Below are 21,700 nucleotides of genomic sequence, written 5' to 3'. Positions count from 1 at the left end.
AGAATGCGATTTTATTAGAAACATAAGTCGTAACCATGAAAACACGTAATTTTTAATACGCAAATTATACATATAAAGAATTTTATAAAATAATAAAATATATATTAATAAACAATAACAACCAAAAGAAAAGTAAAATTAATAGTATAGATAATAAATATTAAGTAGTATATAAGAATAATAAATGTATAATTATTTAAATTTAATAAATATAATAAACTAAATGTTTAAAGAAAAAAATATTTTATATTAAAATATTTGTTTTTATACTGTCGGTAATTGGTGTGCCGGTGCACAAGTCGATATGCGATCCATCTATAACTTATCGACAGGGTAATGATGCGTGTGCGCCCTTCTGGCTCGATTAGGCATTCCTTTGTATTAGGGCCACTGTCCCTTTGTCTTAGTGTTCATTCTTTTTTCTCTCTTCTCATCGGTACGTCCTTCGAGTAACACGTAGAAGTGCGAACGCTCTCTCAACTATTGCGTTAACTTACTAACATATTTAAATTTATTAAATGTAATAAACTTAGAAATAAAATAAATGTTTTAAGAAAAAAATATTTGCGCCATAGGATACTGTGGGCGCAGGCCAAAATGGCAAACAGCTCCGTCTGAAGAACAGAGGCGATACCGGTTAGGGTGTAGGACAATTCGGTCCGAGGCCCTCCAGACCAAACCCCTGATTTCGCGTTGGAACTCGCTTTAGCCCCATCTGTATAGCAGACTGGCCTTTCAGGTACCAATAATATTAATAAAATATTTATTATAAATTATTAATATTTTCAGAAGAGTAGGTGTATTTTTGTATCTGAACGCGTCAAGTTTAAACGCGTTAATTTGAAATAACTAACAATCATCAAAGGATGTTCTTAAATTCCAAGATAATATTACTTTCTTTTATTTATTTGAAAAAAAGCTGTTTATTTCTTTGATCTTTCCGTCCATTAAGCGTTGTGAGAACCTGAATATTTCTTTATAAATCATAATTAGGAGAGTATTTAAAGGAAAAAAATAATTCCCTAATGTATTGATTTTTATAATGAAATATTTTGCTAGCTTAGGCGTAGGATTTATTTATCATTTTTTAAAAATCAATTTCTAGAATCTTGTTTTTTTTTTAAATGTGTGTGTAGTGAAAAAGGGATCTAAGAATGTATGTAAGAACGTATTAAGAAAAATCAAAATCTTTTAAGCATACTCAGAATCTTTAAAAGATTCTTTAATATACTGACGAGGTCTTAAATTTCTCTTTTTCCTTTCAAACGGATAAGGTACAATAAAAATTTTTTTATATTTCTGCACAGATTTTTACGTTTTATTTCTAACAATTTGTCAAATCGCAGCTATGTTTATATATGTGAAGAGAGAACTGTGTCTAGAAATGCGTGTTCAAAAGCAATAAAGACAAACATATTTGTTGGACATGACATGGAAAAATACAATGTATTCTTTATTAATAAATTTAAAATTATTTAATATATTTAATGATAATTTTTAATAAAATTAAAATAATATTTCTTTTATACAGAACTTAGATACTTTTAAACGATCTTCTTCGACGGTAAATTAATCCACATATTTCTAAAAATGAAAAGAAACTAAGAAAGTCGTATTAATTCAAATGTTTATTATTTAAAAATTACCTGTAAATTCAAAGTTAAAAAAAAACAGTTGTCGAACATAAAATCGATTATTTGAAAATAGAAACTACTAATAATATTATCTCAAAAATTTGTTAGAAAACAAACGATTTAAACCTTTTCCAATTTTATTAAAAATACTTGCTCTTAAAAAAAAAAATAACAGATACCTACTCGAGGAAAATAAAGTTATTAAGACCATTGTTGTGATATGTTTATCAATCTTATTAATATTATCGTAATTCGTCAACAGGTTAAAAAGTGTAAAGTATAAAGCCAGTAAAAAAAAATTAGGAAATTAAGCTTTAAAAGAAAGAATTAAAAGTTTGAAAGAGATTTCGCAAAAAAAGCAGAAATTAACAGATGCAAATGTATATAGAGAGACACGTTAATGGACTACTGGGCCTATCGTATTCAGGGGCTGTTAAAAAAAGTTAAGATTTGATATTGTAATTACAAAGACGACAATACGGTGGTTTTTAAAGAGCAGTATTTGCAGAGAAAGACGAAGAAATAGTTTGAGAGAGTAAGAGATGATGCGAAAAAAAAAAGAAAAGGAAAGGAGAGTTAATGTGCTAGAATAGGGCGGTGTCGTAAAGGGAAAGAGGGCCTGAACCTTGCGGCGGAATAAGATAGAGTGAGATAAAAGATTGTATTTATCGATGATAATAGGTGGGGGCTAAGCTACTGATACTCGCGATAGGGTAAAAGTATTTCTTTGAAGCTGGTGGGAGAACTTACACTTGTAATAGGTTTAGAGTGTTATGTAGTTGGGATACTTGACCAATAGAAAATAGAGTAGTAAAGATGGGGACAAACCCTGCTGAGAAATATTTAGTATAAAGATTCAAGTTGAACACCGCGAGCAATATAGTATTAGCCAAACAGTCGACAAAGAAATTTCGTGGTCAATGATTTCTTAACGATCACTAGTCTAAGAGACATCTGTTATCGAGTTTTTATTTCGTTTAAATTCAAGAAGTCTATATAAATTGAGTTTTTTTGTTCTGCTGAGAACATTTTCTTCCATTATCGGTGAATTGTAATTGTTTTTTGTGATCTTAAGGCAGAAAAGGAACAAATTGAAGAAAGAGAAAGACAGAAACTAAGACTAAAACACAGTCAAGCAGTTTCAATAGAAAACAACTGCTAGTTATTTAGTTTTTTACATTGTCCTCCAGTTGGTAAATAAATAAATCTATATACTTATATATTTATTTATATATAGTTAACAGTAAAAGATATTTTTTTTAAACAATGTTTTCGCAAACAATTAAGAAGAGTACGAATAACGAAAGGAGCCCCTCAAACAGGGGTACAACATCGAAACCATTGAAAAGTACGAAGCGGAAATATCTAACAGAAGAAAAACTTTATGCAATTAAAAGAATGAACGATGGTGAAAGCAAGGCGGCAGTAGGACGAGATCTGCAAATACCAGAGTCGACGTAAAGAGGCTGCTTCAAAAACAAAGAAAAGCTACGAGCGATTAAGCAAGCAGCAGATACTGCTGCTAATTCCGCAAATGGTTGCTTGCCTTTTAGCAGATACGGGTCATCCCAATTTCAAAACGGTTATACTATTTTGAAAGCTATTGGATCTTTACAATCGATAAGCGAAGAAGAAGGACCGGCATTAAAGAGGAAAAGATTGGAACAAAAGAGTGCAATGGTAATTACGTCTAAACAACAACAGGTTCAACAACATCTACAAGATCACCAAATAGAGTATTATCGATTTATTCAACATGTATCCTGTATTTACGGTCAATTTCTTTTAGGATATCCGATTGATCATAATGCTATCATAGATTTGATAAAACGATGTAATAAGGCCTTACACGATTTGATAACTTTGACCTGCGAACAAAAGAATTTTATTAATTATGTTAAAAATTCTATCATTTTCTTGTATTTGCCCTTTGACAAACTAGTTGATCATGGATTACAGTAGTCTCATAAAATTATTTAACAACAAAATACCCCTTTAAATCTGTCCAACAGCAAATACCAGAAAAAAATAGAAGTTTTTAAACGATTTTAGCCATTGTATCTCATCCTCAACTTCGATTTTAATTTAGTAAACACATACTAACTCGTCTATACCTGGACTTTTCTGTACTAAATCAGATTGAATTATAAAGATTTTTCTCGTCCAAGCAATTCCAACTACAACAAAAGGATTTGCGTCAAAAACGATACCATAAAAAATACTACATGTATAAAAACAAACAGGACGTAATTAACAAATTTGATGTAGCTTTCTAATCAATGCATTTACTCTAGAATAAACTTTCATAAATAATTCTAAAAATAGTTGATTTTATTAAAATACTCTTTCCTTCTTTTCAAAATTCCCTTATTATTTTTTAAATACTTGCTTACTCATTTAAATAGGCAAGTATATGAACGAGGTAGTATAATTACATACCTAGTATAAGTATAATTACAGGTAGTAATTCTATTGCAAAATAAAACGCCTTATAAAGTAAAATATTTAATCATAAGAATATTCTATTATTTTTGAATCAGTTAAAGTTTATCCTTTTTTATTTTTGCAAATAAAAAGATATTTTGAATTTATTAAACCTTATTCCTTTTAACGTATAATCCAAAGATTATTTAACATAAGGACGAAGCCTTAAATTTCTCTTTGTCTTTTTACATGGATAATGTACCATAGAATATTTATCTATCTTTAGTGCAATATGTTTTTCTATTTTTTTAAATTTATTTCTTGCATCGCGGTTTTTTTTGTATTTACGAGAAAGAAGGGTGTATCTGAACGCGCTAAGGTTATACGGGGAAATTCAAAATAAATACGAATAATCTGTGGCGTCCCACACCTCCTCGGTGCTGACACCTCTCGGTCGACTCATCAGGTTGCGGCGCTTCTCACCAGGACGGTGCTGACACCTCTCTGTATACCGGCACCAACCTTCAGGTCACTAGCAACCGCCGGAAATGCGCGCTTCCGGTTGGGGAAAATCCGCTCGGCCACGTAGCCGGTCCAGAGGGTGGCAGCGCCGGATTTGGCCGGAGCTTGTGGCGGGATCTCGACCCGAGGCCTTGATTGGCGGATCAACGTGGCGTGATCTCGGCGCGTCGTCCTCCGCGCCCCGATGATCTAGGATTCAGCGAAAGCTGGATCGATTTCGTCCATTCGTGTGCGGCACATTATTCCAGTCAGTCGATATTCTCTTCACTCCCGTGAATTTGAAGATATCTCGCTTTAACCGTTAAAATTCTCTGTGTCTCTTTCGTTCGTGTGCTTGTTTAATTATTTCTATTGGTCACTTCTGTTCTCTGTGTGGATCACTAGTGTAAAAAAGGAAGTTTCCATTGGCCCTAGTCCGGCGACGGTGATTGGTCAGTTGCAGTGGTCAATAACTAGCCACGCTGCGCGGCCTTTGGACGGAACACCTCCAACTTCCACATTGGTGACCCCGACGTGATCTAGCAGAAACAGGTCTGATTGGTCTCTCTCTTTTTTTTTCTTCTTTTCTCTGTCTCAAATTTTTTTCTTTACGGTTTCGCCCGTGATCGGCCGAAAAAAACGCTATCTTATCGCTATTTCTGACTCGCCCGTTATAACGGCCATTTTGATTTGTGGCAACGGCTAACGGCCATTTTCGACCGAGGTCTTGAATTCTGCAGCCATCTTGTCTTCTTGTACCTTCGTCTCTCGTCTCTTGTCCCCTCTCGTACACTCGGCCTGCCACGTCATCGCAGGATCCCTCTCGTGTGCGACCTATCGTTCGTACGAACCCGGCTGTCTTCGGTACCTCTCGGCTATCTTCGGTACCCATCGTCTTTCGTTCGCTATTTTTCGTTTCTACCGTTACTTCTCGTCTTAATCTTTCTCTCTCGTGATTTTCTTTCGTCTGTTCACTTCGTGATTCTCTTTCCTTTTTTTCGTTTTTTTTTTCTTTTCTTTTCTTTCTCGTTTTCTTTTTCTCTTTTCTTCATCGATAGCATGCCGATCACGCGGTCAGAAGCCTCGCAGCGCGTCACCGGCGATACGCCCGGCGCGTCTGCTCGCCGTGATTCGCCTGTAACTGACCCAAGCGGTCAGCTGGCCACCCCCCGGCCCCCCCGGCTCCTGGGACGGCTTCCGAACCAGTCGGAGCTTCAGTTTTGGAGGGGACCGGTCCTGAAGAGACCTCTCAAGCACACTTGGGCCATTCCGCCCCCGCCCCGGCGATCTCCTCTGCTGCCGCCCCCCCCCCCCGACGCTCGGCGCCCCGCGAGCTATCCGTGGCCGCGGTTCTCGCGTCGCAGTCCGGAGGTCTGGCTCGTGCAGATGGAGTCGCTTTTCCATCACAATGACGTGGTCTCCGATGCGAACCGCTATCACGCGGCTGTAGCAGCTTTTGATCCCGAAACGGCGGAGGAGATGTTTGATGTTCTCCAGCGCCCCCCGAGGTTCGAGAAATACGCCAACCTGCGGAAGCACTTATTGGCCAGATTTGGGGACACCATGCATCAGCGTCTCCACAGCCTATTTTCGGGGTTGTCAATGGGGGACCGAACGCCGTCTCAACTTCTTCGACGGATGCGACACCTCGCCGGGAGTTCCGTCGGTGACGACGTGCTCCGGGTCCGGTGGCTAGATCTTCTTCCCCCCCACATAACCCAACTCCTCCACCTTCTACGCTCAGCCAAGCTGGACGAGCTTGCGGCCACGGCTGACAGCCTCATGGAGCATGCCCCACCTGACATCTGTGTGGTTCGGCGTGCTCCCCGCAGCGCCTCGCCCGACACGAAACCTGCTGCTTCCTCGCGAGATCCCTGTGCTTGGCCAGGCACGTCGGAGCAAAAGCTGGATGCAGTGTGTGCCGAGCTGTCTAACTTAACTTCGGCGATCAATCGGTCTATTGACCAACAGCAGGAGATTCTAGCGGCTTTCAGCCGAGTAACGATCTCCTGCTCGTCACCGCCTCCGCGACGACCGTCGATCGCGCCTCCTCCACCTTCGGCGGGATCGGCGTCTGCATCGTCGCCAGCTGTCAAGCCATTACAATCTTCGAGACCGCCTCTGACTATAAGGACTCTCCCTCCGTCGCACCGTTGGTGCCACTATCATATACACTACAGGGAACGAGCGGCGAACTGCAAGCCACCATGCAGTTTCCGAGAGGACACACGTGGAAAAAACTAACTTCGCCACCAAACAATTCGGCGGTAATCGGTGGCCGATTATCCATCTCTTCGGATTACCGCCTTCATATTTTCGAGGGCTCGCTACGGCTGCCTATGTTAATCGACTGCGGCTCGGTAGTCTCGCTCCTACCCCGCCGTCTCGTCTCGGAATCGCTCTCCTCCGACGAGCTTCGTCTTGTCGCTGCCAACGGCACCCCTATTCGCACCTGCGGTCGCCACCTGCTGACGCTTTCGCTTGGTCTCTCGCGAGAGTTTCAGTGGCTCTTCGTGGTGGCCGACGTGCCCGAGCCCATCCTCGGGGCTGACTTTTTGAACCATTCCGGCCTTTTGGTCGACATTCGTCGCCGACGCCTCGTTGATCCATCTTCGGCCGAAGAATCGGCCTTGCACTTCCGGAAAGTCGCCCTCCACGGGGTTGCTTCTGTCGCAGTCTCGTCTGACTTACGCCACCGAGCCGCCTACGACTCGCTTCTCGCCGAGTTCGCTGATCTCGCTCAGCCATCGAAGTCCGGGGCTCTGCTTCAGGGCTGCAGTTTGGTGCACCGCATTGTTACGGCTGGACCGCCCGTTTTTGAACGTCCGCGTCGCCTTGCCGGCGATCGCTTGTCCGAGGCTAAGTCCACCTTCGACCGCCTGCTCCTTCAAGGAGTTATTCGACCGTCTTCCAGCCCGTGGGCAAGCCCCTCCACCTCGTGGCAAAAGCCACCGGCGGTTTTCGTGCGACAGGCGACTACCGTCGTCTGAACGCTATCACGCTGCCTGACCGCTACCCTCTTCCCGTCATTGAGGACTTGCTCGAGGACAGTTTCAGTAGCTCGGTCTTCTCGGTCATCGACCTTCAGGAGGCCTACTTCCAGGTTCCTATGGCGGAGTCAGACATAAAAAAAACGGCTGTAACCACGCCTTTTGGCTTATTCGAGTTCCTCTGAATGCCGCTCGGCCTTCGCAACTCCTCCCAAACCTTTCAGCGGTTTATGGACTCGCTGCTTCGAGATCTCCCTTTCGTCCGTTGTTATATCGACGACCTCTGCGTCCGATCCTCCTCGCACGAAGAGCACCTTCACCATCTTCGGGTCCTCTTCGCTCGCTTGCGGGAGGCCGGACTTTCATTCAAGGTCGAAAAACTGCAGCTGGGACTTCCGAGCGTCGTTTTCTTGGGCTATCGGATCTCTTCAAGTGGTATTCGTCCTCCGGAGCGAAAGGTCCTTGCGATTCGGAACTTCCAAAAACCCGCAACGCCAAGGAGCTTGCGGCGTTTTCTGGGGATGCTTAACTTCTTCAGGCGGAGCCTGCCTCATGCCGCACACACCCAGGCTCCGCTCAACAAGCTCCTCCGAAATCTTCCAGTCGGCAGTCGTCGACCGCTCATCTGTAACGATGAAGCTGACCGTGCCTTCGAAGACGCCCGCCGCAGCCTCGCGACAGCCACGGAGACAGCCTTCCTCTCGCCGTCCGCCCCGCTTCGTCTCGCCACCGACGCCTCCAACTCGGCCGTCGGCGCTGCGTTGCTGCAGCGTGTCAACGAAGTCTGGCGGCCCATCGGCTTCTTCTCCCAGACGCTGTCCTCAACGCAGGCCCGCTACAGCACCTACGATCGGGAGCTCCTGGCCGTCTTCCTCGCTGTGCGTCATTTATGGCGAATCCTGGAGGGTCGTCCGTTCACGGTGGTGACGGATCATCGGCCGCTCATCTACGCAGCCCGCCAGCCCTCGGATAAGGCCTCTCCACGTCAACAACGGCAGCTCGACTTCCTGCTCCAGTTGGACGTCAAGTTCGAGCATATCAGCGGCCCAGACAACGTCGTTGCCGACGCCCTCTCCCGGACCTTGGAGGACACTCCCGTCCCGGATCGGCCTTCGGACAACTCATCGCCTCCAGCAGCGGCTCCTGTCTGCGCCACGGTCAGCTTGCCTTCAGCGCTCAGTCTCGAGGCCATCGCGGATGCACAAGCTCGCGACGACGAGCTCCCATCGCTCGCAGCACGCACCTCCCTCAACATCCAACGCCTCATCCTTGGGGGAATCAAGGTGGCCTGCGATTCACACGGCGGTCGAGTCCGGCCTTACCTGCCTCGGACTCTTCGGCAAACCGCCTTTGAGGCCATCCACGGTCTCGCCCATCCCGGTGTCCGTGCCACGGTACGGGACATCTCACAGCAGTTTGTCTGGCCCGGTCTTCGCAAGGACGTCACCGTCTGGGCACGTTCCTGTCTTCCGTGCCAGCGCTCGAAAGTCTCCAGGCACAATCGTGCCGCGCTCTCCCGCTTCCAGGCTACGGAGAGCCGTTTCGAGCATGTCCACGTCGACATCGTCACGCTGCCTCAGGTAAAGAATTACCGATATTGCCTTACTATCATCGACCGTTTCACCAGATGGCCAGCAGCTGTTCCGCTCGAGGACATACGGGCAGAGACCGTCGCTAAGGCTTTTACGTCGGCATGGATCGCGGACAAAGGATGCCTGCTCACCATCACATCCGACCAGGGCACTCAGTTCGAGTCTTCTCTCTTTGCTGCGCTTGCTCAAGTCTCGGGAACCACGAGGATCAGGACGACGCCACACCATCCGCAAGCTAACGGCATGATTGAGAGATTTCATCGCACGCTCAAATAGGCGCTTATGTGCGCCCCGGCTCCTTGGCCTGACGCACTCCCACTCGTGCTTCTCGGCCTCCGGAACGCCTACAAAGAGGATCTGCAGGCTTCGCCAGCGGAGATGGTTTTCGGCACGCCGCTGAGGATCCCCGGCGCCTTCTTCGCGCCGTGCAGCTCGCCTGTCGACCACACCTCCTTCATCGGCCGTCTTCGGTCCCTGAAGGGAGCCCTGAGTGCCACTTCGGCTTCTGACCACTCTCGACGTCGTCCTTTCTTCTACAAAGACCTGCGGACATGTACGCACGTCTTTCTTCGAGTAGACACCGTCAGAAGACCCCTAGAACAGCCTTACAGCGGACCTCATCGGGTCCTTCGACGCATAGATGACAAGGTCTACGTCATCGAGGTCAACGGCTCGGGACGGACTGTCTCAACGGACGCGCTAAAACCAGCGTACCTCGACACCTTCAACGCGCCAGCACAGACATCGGCTCCGGCTTCGTCGTCGTATCCTCGTCCTACGGCTGCTTCCGGACCTCCACCTACGGTGCAGACTTCGCCTTCGACCTCCAGACCTGTCATCAACTCGCCACCAACAACTTCTACCGCCACCACTCGATCACCTCCTGCGACCTCCAGCAGCGGCCAACTTCGAAGACGTCATCGACCGAACATTCTACGAAGAACATAGTCTTCCGTTCGCCTAGGGCGTCCGGTCCAGAGGGGGGGAGTGACTGTGGCGTCCCACACCTCCTCGGTGCTGACACCTCTCGGTCGACTCATCAGGTTGCGGCGCTTCTCACCAGGACGGTGCTGACACCTCTCTGTATACCGGCACCAACCTTCAGGTCACTAGCAACCGCCGGAAATGCGCGCTTCCGGTTGGGGAAAAATCCGCTCGGCCACGTAGCCGGTCCAGAGGGTGGCAGCGCCGGATTGGCCGGAGCTTGTGGCGGGATCTCGACCCGAGGCCTTGATTGGCGGATCAACGTGGCGTGATCTCGGCGCGTCGTCCTCCGCGCCCCGATGATCTAGGATTCAGCGAAAGCTGGATCGATTTCGTCCATTCGTGTGCGGCACATTATTCCAGTCAGTCGATATTCTCTTCACTCCCGTGAATTTGAAGATATCTCGCTTTAACCGTTAAAATTCTCTGTGTCTCTTTCGTTCGTGTGCTTGTTCAATTATTTCTATTGGTCACTTCTGTTCTCTGTGTGGATCACTAGTGTAAAAAAGGAAGTTTCCATTGGCCCTAGTCCGGCGACGGTGATTGGTCAGTTGCAGTGGTCAATAACTAGCCACGCTGCGCGGCCTTTGGACGGAACACCTTCAACTTCCACAAATCAAAAGATATTTTTAAATTCCAAGAAATTCTTAAGTTGTTTTTTACAACACCTGTAAATATACGATTTTTCGTCTAAAAAGCAGGGTGAAAACCAAGATATTTATTCCTAAAAATTTCTAAGGAGATTATTAAAAAAAAAAAATATTTTTTCTATAAAGTTTACTTTTATAAAGAAATATATTTCTAGCTAAAGGGGACACGTCAATTAAAAAATCGATTTTTTTTTCGATATTCTGAAAGAATATTATTTCAAAAATATCTCTTTAAATTTTGGTAAAGATCCGCGCCTTATTTACGAAACTGTAGTATTTTAAACGGAGCGCGCCGTAGCGCTTCTAATAAGTTACCAAAACTTTAAACGTTAATTTCTCCTATTCGCGTTTTTACAACGGTGACCCACGCTGCGTCCAGACCGTTTATCCGATCCTTACAAAATTTTGTACAGTAATACTAGATACACGTATCTAGGGAATGAACAAAAGGATTTTTCGAAAAACTGCCTTTTTTTCGTAAAAAACTCAGCGATTTTTCTGCAAAAATGTCAATTTTTTCGCAACAAGTCGACTATTTTAATAAAAAATAAAAAAATTAAAATTGTCTTTCGTTAATATCCTGCGCTAACATCTCTACTGAATTATAACACTCGGTTTTTTTCGTTTCTGATTACCGAACATTTCCCAGTGAATGCCACACAAAACAACCATTTTTTTGGACTCTTAGATAAGTGGCCACAGACAACAAACTTTACAATATTTTTACACACAAAAAATTGTGAATATAGTTAAGATATGTAACTTAAATATACCAAGAATTTGTATTGAAATGAAAAAAACTTGCTGCAAAAAAAATTCACAAAAAACCGCTTTGTTTTTTACACTTGAAGGTATCGTGTCCCCTTAGGTTAAAGTTTGTTTTTACTTTTTTTTAAATACAATTTCTAACATCGCGTTTTTGTTTGCTTGTGTGAAGTAAAAAAGGGATCTAGGAATGCATTTTAGAACGTGTTAAGAAGAATAAAAATCTTTCAAGCATACTCAGAATTATCAAAAGATTCTTTAATATGCCGACGAGGTCTCAAATTACTCTTTTTTCTTTTAAACGGATAATGTACAATAGAATATTTTTTATATTTCTTCATAGATTTTTACTTTTTATTTCTAAACAATTTGTAGAATCGCAGCTACTTTTGTATGTGTTAAGATAGAACTGGTCTAGAAATGCTTGTTCAAATGCAATAAAGAAGAACATATTTTCTGCAGATTACACGGAAAAATACAATATATTCTTTATTATTCGGCCAAAATATTTCATTTGCTTTTCTTATTTATTAAAGTTTTAAACAGACTCTTTCTGTCTAGACCACATTCCGGAAATTTTACTTTTTTAATGTATATTATATGAAAGAATATATTATTCTAGACAAGCAAGTTTATTACCAAAAAGGATATATGTTTCCTAAAAAATTTTTCTACGTTAAGGGGACCTTCTACTCTGAGCACCTAAAAAAAAGGCTATTTTCGCGAATTTTTTCCAAGAAAACTATAAAAGATATCGATCTAAAAGTTGTTGGGTTTGTTAAATTGAGTCTTAAACTATATAAATGAATTTTTATTTTTTCATTTTAATTAATTTTTTATTGCAAAAACAGTAGTATAAAAAACACCTTAAAACTTTAGTGCTTTGGTAGCTCCATCAGAACTTGAGAATGGCTTACCTGAAACATGAAAGTAAAATGGTTTTATATTCTGTATGACTTCAGCTACAAAGTGACAGTTTTATATAAAAATTTTATCAATAAATAAAAAAATGGTGGACAAATTACAAAAAAAACGTAAATTTGACCTTTTTTTTATTGTTTTTGACTAAAAATAAATAGTAAAAATTAAAATATAAGAAAAAAACTCTCCGTCACTTTGTTACAGCTCATGTGTAGAATATGTGGATTAAATTTTATAAGAATCGGTTTACTGGTTCGTGAGATACGATGGAGCTAGTATTTCAAAACATAGTTTCGAGATAAACGCGTTTAAAGTTTTTTTCTACTCAAAATCGTTAAAAATTCTTACCTAAACTTAATCTGCGATGCCTGGACCGTACAATAGACCTTCTTCTTGTTCATATTCTTCAATTTCTTCCAGTCTTGCCTTCTTCCACTTTGATCTGGTATCTTTTGAGCACTCAGAGCTTCGACGGTTCGCAGATTCGATACGTCGGTCGTCGCGTCTTTTAGCAAAGTCGATCGCTCCTGGCCCAAGTTTCATGCCCATCGTTTCCATTATCTTCATCACTGTTTGAAATCCTTCGTTAAAGATACATGCTGAAACTTTGCACGCAATTTCAACAACTTTTTTGCCATTAAACAGGTGTTTAGGTGCCATGTTCCATACACAGTTATTAAAGCTTTCATTATTATTCTGCGTATGTCCACCTAAACATCTTTCCAGCAGTTCTGTCTTAGTCAGATTCTCATAAATAGGCTTTAGCACTTTCTGTACATCTTTAGAAAGTGCCGGAGGATGCTTGTATTTTTGCTTCAGTGCCTTAGTTTTGAGGTACTTACACCAGTCGATGGAACACGTATGGTAATTATTATTATCTTTTTTTTTTTTTTTATGAATCGTGAGATATTATGATACCTTTCTATTTGTAAGGAAAGATACAGTCTCCGTCGAAAGTGTACGAACAAATTGAATTGAAAATAAATTAAAATGCAAACAAACTTTGAAAAGGGTTGAGAACATGGGAATCTGTTATTTTATAAAATTCAACTTCAATGATCAATGAAACATTTCTCATTTCTTTTTCTTTTTATGAAATAAAAATGTTTCCTTGTCGAAGATATTAGAATGAGAATTGAAATGAAAATAATAAGGGAAGTGCAAACACAACGCGGAAAAGGAAGAGGAAGAAGAAGAATATGAAGAAGAAGTTAAGGTAGGGGTTGGTAAAGGTGAAAAGTTGGGGTGGAGTTATTCTTTTATTTATTTATTTTTTTTTCAAGTCGAGTGATATTAATAATTCCCCATACAAAGTTTGAAAACAGGCCCTTGGATGGCCAATCGCCGGGCAAAGGATGACAACTAACGGCCGATCATTGACGTTTTCTTATAGCCCATAGAGGGCTCAATATCCAAATGATAACCCCGGCCCATTAATGGTAATTGATCATTGGCCGATTAATAATAGTTGATCATCGGCCCATTACCGGCAGTTATTATCGGCCCATTACCGGCATTTATTATCGGCCCATTACCGGCATTTATTATCGGCCCATTACCAGCATTTATTATCGGCCCATTACCGGCATTTATTATCGGCCCATTACCGGCATTTATTATCGGCCCATTACCTGCATTTATTATCGGCCCATTACCGGCATTTATTATCGGCCCATTACCGGCAGTTATTATCGGCCCATTAATGGCAGTTATTATCGGCCCATTACCGGCATTTATTATCGGCCCATTAATGGCAGTTATCATCGGCCTATTAATGGCAGTTATTATCGGCCCATTAATGGCAGTTATCATCGGCCTATTAATGGTAGTTATCATCGGCCCATTAATGGTAGTTATCATCGGCCCATTAATGGTAGTTGATCATTGGCCGATTAATGGGCCCAGCAATGGGCCACGTATTATTCAAATTATTAGCCCATTAACATCATCATAATTTAATAATCTATATATCATCATCTTCAGACAGTTATATATTTCTCTATGTCTGATCCCCGAAAAATATACCTGACAATACGAAGGATTATACAGATTACAATAAAAAAAACTGCTTGAATAAACAATGAAAGAGAAAGGGATTGAACAAGATAAGAGTCGTCCGTGCGCGCCGAACGCTCAGGAAAGCGGTCCGAGGTAGTTACGTTCAGGCACCAAAAATGTAGTTAGTGACATCGGATCTTTTTGAAATTTTAACACAATATTTCTACATATATATACATTCGAAAAATGTAAAAAAAAAAAAAAAAAATTTTTTTAAATTGCAGAGTAGCAGGTCCCCTTAAGTTCAACGTTTTTTTCTTTTTTTTTTTTTAATCACTTATTAGCATCGCGGCTCTTTTATTTGTGATGGTGAAAGCGCTTTTGTAATGCGTGTACGAACGTTTTAAGCATAAACGAATTTAATAGAGATTATTCAGAATCATGAATAGACTATTTAATAGTCGGACGATGTCTTAAATCTCTCTTTTTTCTGACATGAAAAATGTTCCCTAAAGTATTTGTCTATATTCATTCAAAGATGGTTTTCCAATCTTTTAGATGTATTTATTGAATCGCGGCTCTTTTAATATTTTCAGAAAAGTTATTGTATTTTTGTATCTGAACACGTCAAGTTTAAACGCGTTAATTTGAAATAACTAAAAATCATCAAAGGATGTTCTTAAATTCCAAGATAATATTACTTTCTTTTATTTATTTGAAAAAAAGCTGTTTATTTCTTTGATTTTTACGTCCATTAAGCGTTGTGAGGACCTGAATATTTCTTTATAAATTATAATTAGGAGAGTATTTAAAGGAAAAAAATTAATTACCTAATGTATTGATTTTTATAATGAAATATTCTGCTAGCTTAGGCGTAGGATTTATTTATATTTTTTTAAAAATCAATTTCTAGAATCTTGTTTTTTTTTAATGTGTGTGTAGTAAAAAAGGGATCTAGGAATGCATTTTAGAACGTGTTAAGAAGAATAAAAATCTTTCAAGCATACTCAGAATTATCAAAAGATTCTTTAATATGCCGACGAGGTCTCAAATTACTCTTTTTTCTTTTAAACGGATAATGTACAATAGAATATTTTTTATATTTCTTCATAGATTTTTACTTTTTATTTCTAAACAATTTGTAGAATCGCAGCTACTTTTGTATGTGTTAAGATAGAACTGTGTCTAGAAATGCTTGTTAAAATGCAATAAAGAAGAACATATCTTTTGCAGATTACACGGAAAAATAAAATATATTCTTTATTATTTGGCCAAAATATTTCATTTGCTTTTCTTATTTATTAAAGTTTTAAAAAGACTCTTCCTGTCTAAACACATTCTGAAAATTTTACTTTTTTAATGTATATTATATGAAAGAATATATTATTCTAGACAAACAAGTTTATTACCAGAAAGGATATTTGTTTCAAAAAAAATATTTTTCTACATTAAGTTCCACGTTTTTTTTCTTTTTTTTTTTAATCACTTATTAGCATCGCGGCTCATTTTCATATGTGTGCTGGTGAAAGTGCTTTTGTAATGCGTGTACGAACGTTTTAAGCATAAACGAATTTAATAGAGATTATTCAGAATCATGAATAGATTATTTAATTGTCGGACGATGTCATAAATTTCTCTTTTTTTCTGACATGAAAAATGTTCCCTAAAGTATTTGTCTATTTTCATTGAAAGATGGTTCTTTATTCTTTTAGATCTATTTTTGAATCGCGGCTCTTTTAATATTTTCAGAAGAGTTGGTGTATTTTTGTATATGAACGCGTCAAGTTTAAACGCGGTAATTAAAAAAAAACTAAAAATCATCAAAGGATGTTCTTAAATTCCAAGATAATATTACTTTCTTTTATTTATTTGAAAAAAAGCTGTTTATTTCTTTGATCTTTCCGTCTATTAAGCGTTGTGAGAACCTGAATATTTCTTTATAAATTATAATTAGGAGAGTATTTAAAGGAAAAAAATTAATTTCTTAATGTATTGATTTTTATAATGAAATATTTTGCTAGCTTAGGCGTAGGATTTATTTATCTTTTTTTAAAAATCAATTTCTAGAATCTTGTTTTTTTTTAAATGTGTGTGTAGTGAAAAAGGGATCTAAGAATGTATGTTAGAACGTATTAAGAAAAATCAAAATCTTTTAAGCATACTCAGAATCTTTAAAAGATTCTTTAATATACTGACGAGGTCTTAAATTTCTCTTTTTCCTTTCAAACGGATAAGGTACAATAAAATTTTTTTTATATTTCTTCACATTTAGATTTTTACTTTTTATTTCTAAACAATTTGTCAAATCGCAACTATGTTTATATATGTGAAGAGAGAACTGTGTCTAGAAATGCGTGTTCAAAAGCAATAAAGACAAACATATTTGTTGGACATGACATGGAAAAATACAATGTATTCTTTATTAATAAATTTAAAATTATTTAATATATATAATAATAAATTTTTAATAAAATTAAAATAATATTTCTTTTATACAGAACTTAGATACTTTTAAACGATCTTCTTCGACGGTAAATTAATCCACATATTTCTAAAAATGAAAAGAAACTAAGAAAGTCGTATTAATTCAAATGTTTATTATTTAAAAATTACCTGTAAATTCAAAGTTAAAAAAAAACAGTTGTCGAACATACAATCGATTATTTAAAAATAGAAACTACTAATAATATTATCTCAAAAATTTGTTAGAAAACAAACGATTTAAACCTTTTCCAATTTTATTAAAAATACTTGCTCTTAAAAAAAAAAATAACAGATACCTACTCGAGGAAAATAAAGTTATTAAGACCATTGTTGTGATATGTTTATCAATCTTATCAATATCATCGTAATTCGTCAACAGGTTCAAAGGTGTAAAGTATAAAGCCAGTAAAAAAAATTAGGAAATTAAGCTTTAAAAGAAAAAATTAAAAGTTTGGAAGAGATTTCGCAAAAAAAGCAGAAATTAACAGATGCAAATGTATATAGAGAGGCACGTGAATGGACAACTGAGCCTATCGTATTCAGGGGCTGTTAAAAAAGTTAAGATTTGATATTTTAATTACAAAGACGACAATACGGTGGTATTTTAAGAGCAGTATTTGTAGAGAAAGACGAAGAAAGAGTTTGAGAGAGTAAGAGATGATGAGAAAAAAAAGGAAAAGGAAAGGAGAGTTAATGTGCTAGAATAGGGCGGTGTCGTAAAGGGAAAGTGGGCGTGAACCTTGCGGCTGAATAAGATAGAGTGAGATAAAAGATTGTATTCATCGATGATAATAGGTGGGAGCTAAGCTACTGAGACTCGCGATAGGGTAAGAGTATTTCTTTGAAGCTGGTGGGAGAACTTACACTTGTAATAGGGTTAGAGTGTTATGTAGTTGGGATACTTGACCAATAGAAAATAGAGTAGTAAAGATGGGGACAAACCCTGGTAAAAATATTTGGTATAAAGATTCAAGTTGAACAACGCGAGCAATATAGTTTTAGCCAAACAGTCGACAAAGAAATTTCGTGGTCAATGATTTCTTAACGATCACTAGTCTAAGAGACATCTGTTATCGAGTTTTTATTTCGTTTAAATTCAAGAAGTCTATATAAATTGAGTTTTTTTGTTCTGCTGAGAACATTTTCTTCCATTATCGGTGAATTGTAATTTTTTTTTGTGATCTTAAGGCAGAAAAGGAACAAATTGAAGAAAGAGAAAGACAGAAACTAAGACTAAAACACAGTCAAGCAGTTTCAATAGAAAATAACTGCTAGTTATTTAGTTTTTTACATTGTCCTTCAGTTAGTAAATAAATAAATCTATATACTTATATATTTATTTATATATAGTTAACAGTAAAAGATATTTTTTTTAAACAATGTTTTCGCAAACAATTAAGATGAGTACGAATAACGAAAGGAGCCCCTCAAACAGGGGTACAACATCGAAACCATTGAAAAGTACGAAGCAGAAATATCTAACAGAAGAGAAACTTTATGCAATTAAAAGAATTAACGATGGTGAAAGCAAGGCGGCAGTAAGACGAGATCTGCAAATACCAGAGTCGACGTTTAGAGGCTGGTTCAAAAACCAAGAAAAGCTATGAGCGATTAAACAAGCAGCGGATACTGCTGCTAATTCCGCAAATAGTTGCTTGCTTTTTAGCAGATACGGGTCATCCCAATTTCAAAACGGTAATACTATTTTGGGAGCTATTGAATCTTTACAATCGATAAGCGAAGAGGAAGGACCGGCATTAAAGAGGAAAAGATTGGAACAAAAGAGTGCAATGGTAATTACGTCTAAACAACAACAGGTTCAACAACATCTACAAGATCACCAAATAGAGTATTATCGATTTATTCAATATGTATCCTGTATTAACGGTCAATTTCTTTTAGGATATCCGATTGATCATAATGCTATCATAGATCTAATAAAACCATGTAATAAGGCCTTAGACGATTTGATAACTTTGACCTGCGAACAAAAGAATTTTATTAATTATGGTAAAAATTCTATCATTTTCTTGTATTTGCCCTTTGACAAACTAGTTGATCATGGATTACAGTAGTCTCATAAAATTATTTTACAACAAAACACCCTTTTAGATCTGTCCAACAGCAAATACTAGAACAAAAATAGAAGTTTTTAAACGATTTTAGCATTTGTATCTCATCCTCAACTTCGATTTTAATTTAGTAAACACATACTAACTGGTCTATACCTGGACTTTTCTGTACTAAATCAGATTGAATTATAAAGATTTTTCTCGTCCAAGCAATTCCAACTACAACAAAAAGATTTGCGTCAAAAACGATACCATAAAAAAGACTACATGTATAAGAACAAACAGGAAGTAATTAAAAAATTTGATGTAGCTTACTAATCAATGCATTTACTCTAGAATAAACTTTCATAAATAATTCTAAAAATAGTTGATTTTATTAAAATTCTCTTTCCTTCTTTTCAAACTTCCCTTTTTTTTGTTTAAATACATGCTTACTCATTCAAATATTCAGGTATATGAACGCATTAACGTACGCACGTGCGTACGTAGATATCATATAATTACAGGTAGTAATCTTATTGCAAAATAAAACGCCTTATAAAGTAAAATATGTAGGGTGTCTACTATAATTAGAATTTTCAAAAAATCAATTTTTTTTTTTACATTTTTCGAATGTACACATATCTAGAAGTATCATACTAAAATTGTATAAAGATCAGAGCATTGTAACTGTACTTTTTTGCGACCTTTACCTTACTCCGCTCGGTTTGATACCGCGCGCTGTGCGTTATTGCTTTTATATAGGAGATAGTGACTCTAAAGCCTTCAAGTTTTTGCTCAGTACAACACCTTATTGAGAAGACTTTGTTGTGAAAAATTTAGAATGTTGCTTGCTATTGCGAAAATAATTTTTAAGTGTGCTAGTTACGCGAAAAATATTCTCACTCAGACGAGAGAAACTGTAAAGAAGAATGAGAAAAGAACGCTAGCACGAAAAACGGCAGCTAATAAAACGGTAGCTATAGTTTAGCAATTCAAAGGCATCCCGATTCTTCTAAGGAAATGTGCAGAGAGATCTGGGAGGGATATTATCATAAGATCTCAACTGATAGCAACCCTCAGCATTCGTACTGTTCTGACTCTTGGTGCAAGTACAAGAAAGCTGTGAGAGACAAGATAGTTAAAAGTTTCAAACATCCTCCTGCTCTTTCAAAAGATGTTCAAGACATTCTAAAACCAATCTACGAAGATTTAGCAAAGCAAGAATTATTGGAAAGGTGCCTTGATGGAAACACGCAGAACAACAATGAGTCGTTCAACAACTGCTTTTGGGCAATGGCTCCTAAACACGTCTTTAGCGGAAATATTCTTGTTCAAATCGCTTGTCAAACAGCTGCTTGTATTTTCAATGAAGGATTTCAAACAGTTTTGAAAATTATGTTCGTAATGGGAGTCAAAATATGGCCCGAGCGCTATGCACTTTGCTTCTGAACGTGACAGAGAACGCATACGAATAGCAAACCGCCGTAGCACTAATGCCTCTAAAGAAGCCAAGACGCAACGCAGAAACACTATTTTGGATGAAAATGAACGTTATGAAGAAGAAGAAGGTATAATGTATAATGCAAGTATCGCTGACTAAGAACAGGTAAAATTTTTTCTCGATTTTTCCTTGAAAAAACTTTAAACGCGTTTTTCTCAAAACGACGCTTTCCAATGCCTTGTTGATAAAATCTCTGAAACTACTAGTCCGATCCCTCTATAATTTTTACCACATATTCTTTACTCTTATAGCTATAGCGTATATTGAGAGTTGTCTTAGATTTTGTAGTAGAACCCTTAATCATAAGAATATTCTCATATTTTTGGATCAGTTAAAGGTTATCCTTATTTCTTTTTGCAATTAAAAAGATATTTTAAATTTATTAAACCTTAATCCCTTTAACGTATAATCCAAAGATTATTTAACATAAGGACGAAGCCTTAAATTTCTCTTTGTCTTTTTACATGAATAATGTACCATAAAATATTTATCCATCTTCAGTCCAACATGTTTTTCTATTTTTTTAAATTTATTTCTTGCATCGCGGTTTTTTTGTATTTGCGAGAAAGAAGGGTGTATCTGAACGCGCTAAGGTTATACGGGGAAATTCAAAATAAATACGAATAATCAAAAGAGATATTCCAATTCCTAAAAATTCTTAAGTTTCTTTTTACAACACCTGTAAATATACGATTTTTCGTCTAAAAAGCAGGGTGAATAACAAGATATTTATTTCTAAAATTTACAAAGGAGATTATTTAAAAAAAATTTTTTTAAATTAAAGTTTACTTTTATAAAGAAATATTTTTCTAACTTAAGTTTAAGATTTTTTTTTCCTTTTTTTTAAATTCAATTTCTAGCATCGCGTTTTTGTTTGTTTGTGTGTAGTGAAAAAGGGGTCTAGGAATGAATGTAAGAGCGCGTTAAGAAGAAGCAAATTCATTCAAGAGTACTCAAAATAATCAAAAGATTCTTTAATGTGCAGACAAAATCATAAATTTTGTTTTGTCTTCTTACATTTAAAATGTTCCTTAAAATATTTTTTTATATACAGTCAAAATTGTTTTTCTATTCTTTTAGGTTTATTCTTAGAATCGCCAGCATTTGTGTATTTTTTATGGGGAAGGGATCATTTAAGCGCTACGTAACGAAGCTACGAAATAGCTACAATACTAAATGAAAAGAGAAATAGAGATAATTAT

General features: G+C 38.2%; 3 protein-coding genes across 3 annotated transcripts; 2 read left to right on the top strand and 1 right to left on the bottom strand.

Annotated features, from left to right (window-relative positions):
• Positions 1 to 6,898: 6,898 nt before the first annotated feature.
• LOC149031527 (uncharacterized) lies at positions 6,899 to 7,549 on the top strand. Its single transcript, XM_089175727.1, has one exon. It carries the CDS (start codon positions 6,899 to 6,901, stop codon positions 7,547 to 7,549), a length of 651 nt encoding a protein of 216 aa, XP_089031853.1.
• Positions 7,550 to 9,423: 1,874 nt separating this feature from the next.
• Positions 9,424 to 10,089, top strand: LOC149031526 (uncharacterized). The gene has a single exon (XM_089175726.1). The coding sequence runs from the start codon at positions 9,424 to 9,426 to the stop codon at positions 10,087 to 10,089; it is 666 nt and encodes a 221-aa protein (XP_089031852.1).
• A 2,133-nt stretch (positions 10,090 to 12,222) lies between these two features.
• Positions 12,223 to 13,459, bottom strand: LOC149031525 (uncharacterized). Its single transcript, XM_089175725.1, has 2 exons — positions 12,810 to 13,459; positions 12,223 to 12,457 (listed from the first exon to the last, which is right to left on the bottom strand). Exon 1 carries the CDS (start codon positions 13,119 to 13,121, stop codon positions 12,816 to 12,818), a length of 306 nt encoding a protein of 101 aa, XP_089031851.1. The 5' UTR covers positions 13,122 to 13,459; the 3' UTR covers positions 12,223 to 12,457; positions 12,810 to 12,815.
• Positions 13,460 to 21,700: the final 8,241 nt, after the last annotated feature.

Source organism: Polistes dominula, unplaced genomic scaffold (assembly GCF_049000335.1).
Source record: "Polistes dominula isolate Pdom_NZ unplaced genomic scaffold, Pdom_raw_medaka contig_305, whole genome shotgun sequence".
NCBI lineage: Eukaryota > Metazoa > Arthropoda > Insecta > Hymenoptera > Vespidae > Polistes > Polistes dominula.
This window is presented reverse-complemented; position numbering and strand designations above follow the sequence as displayed.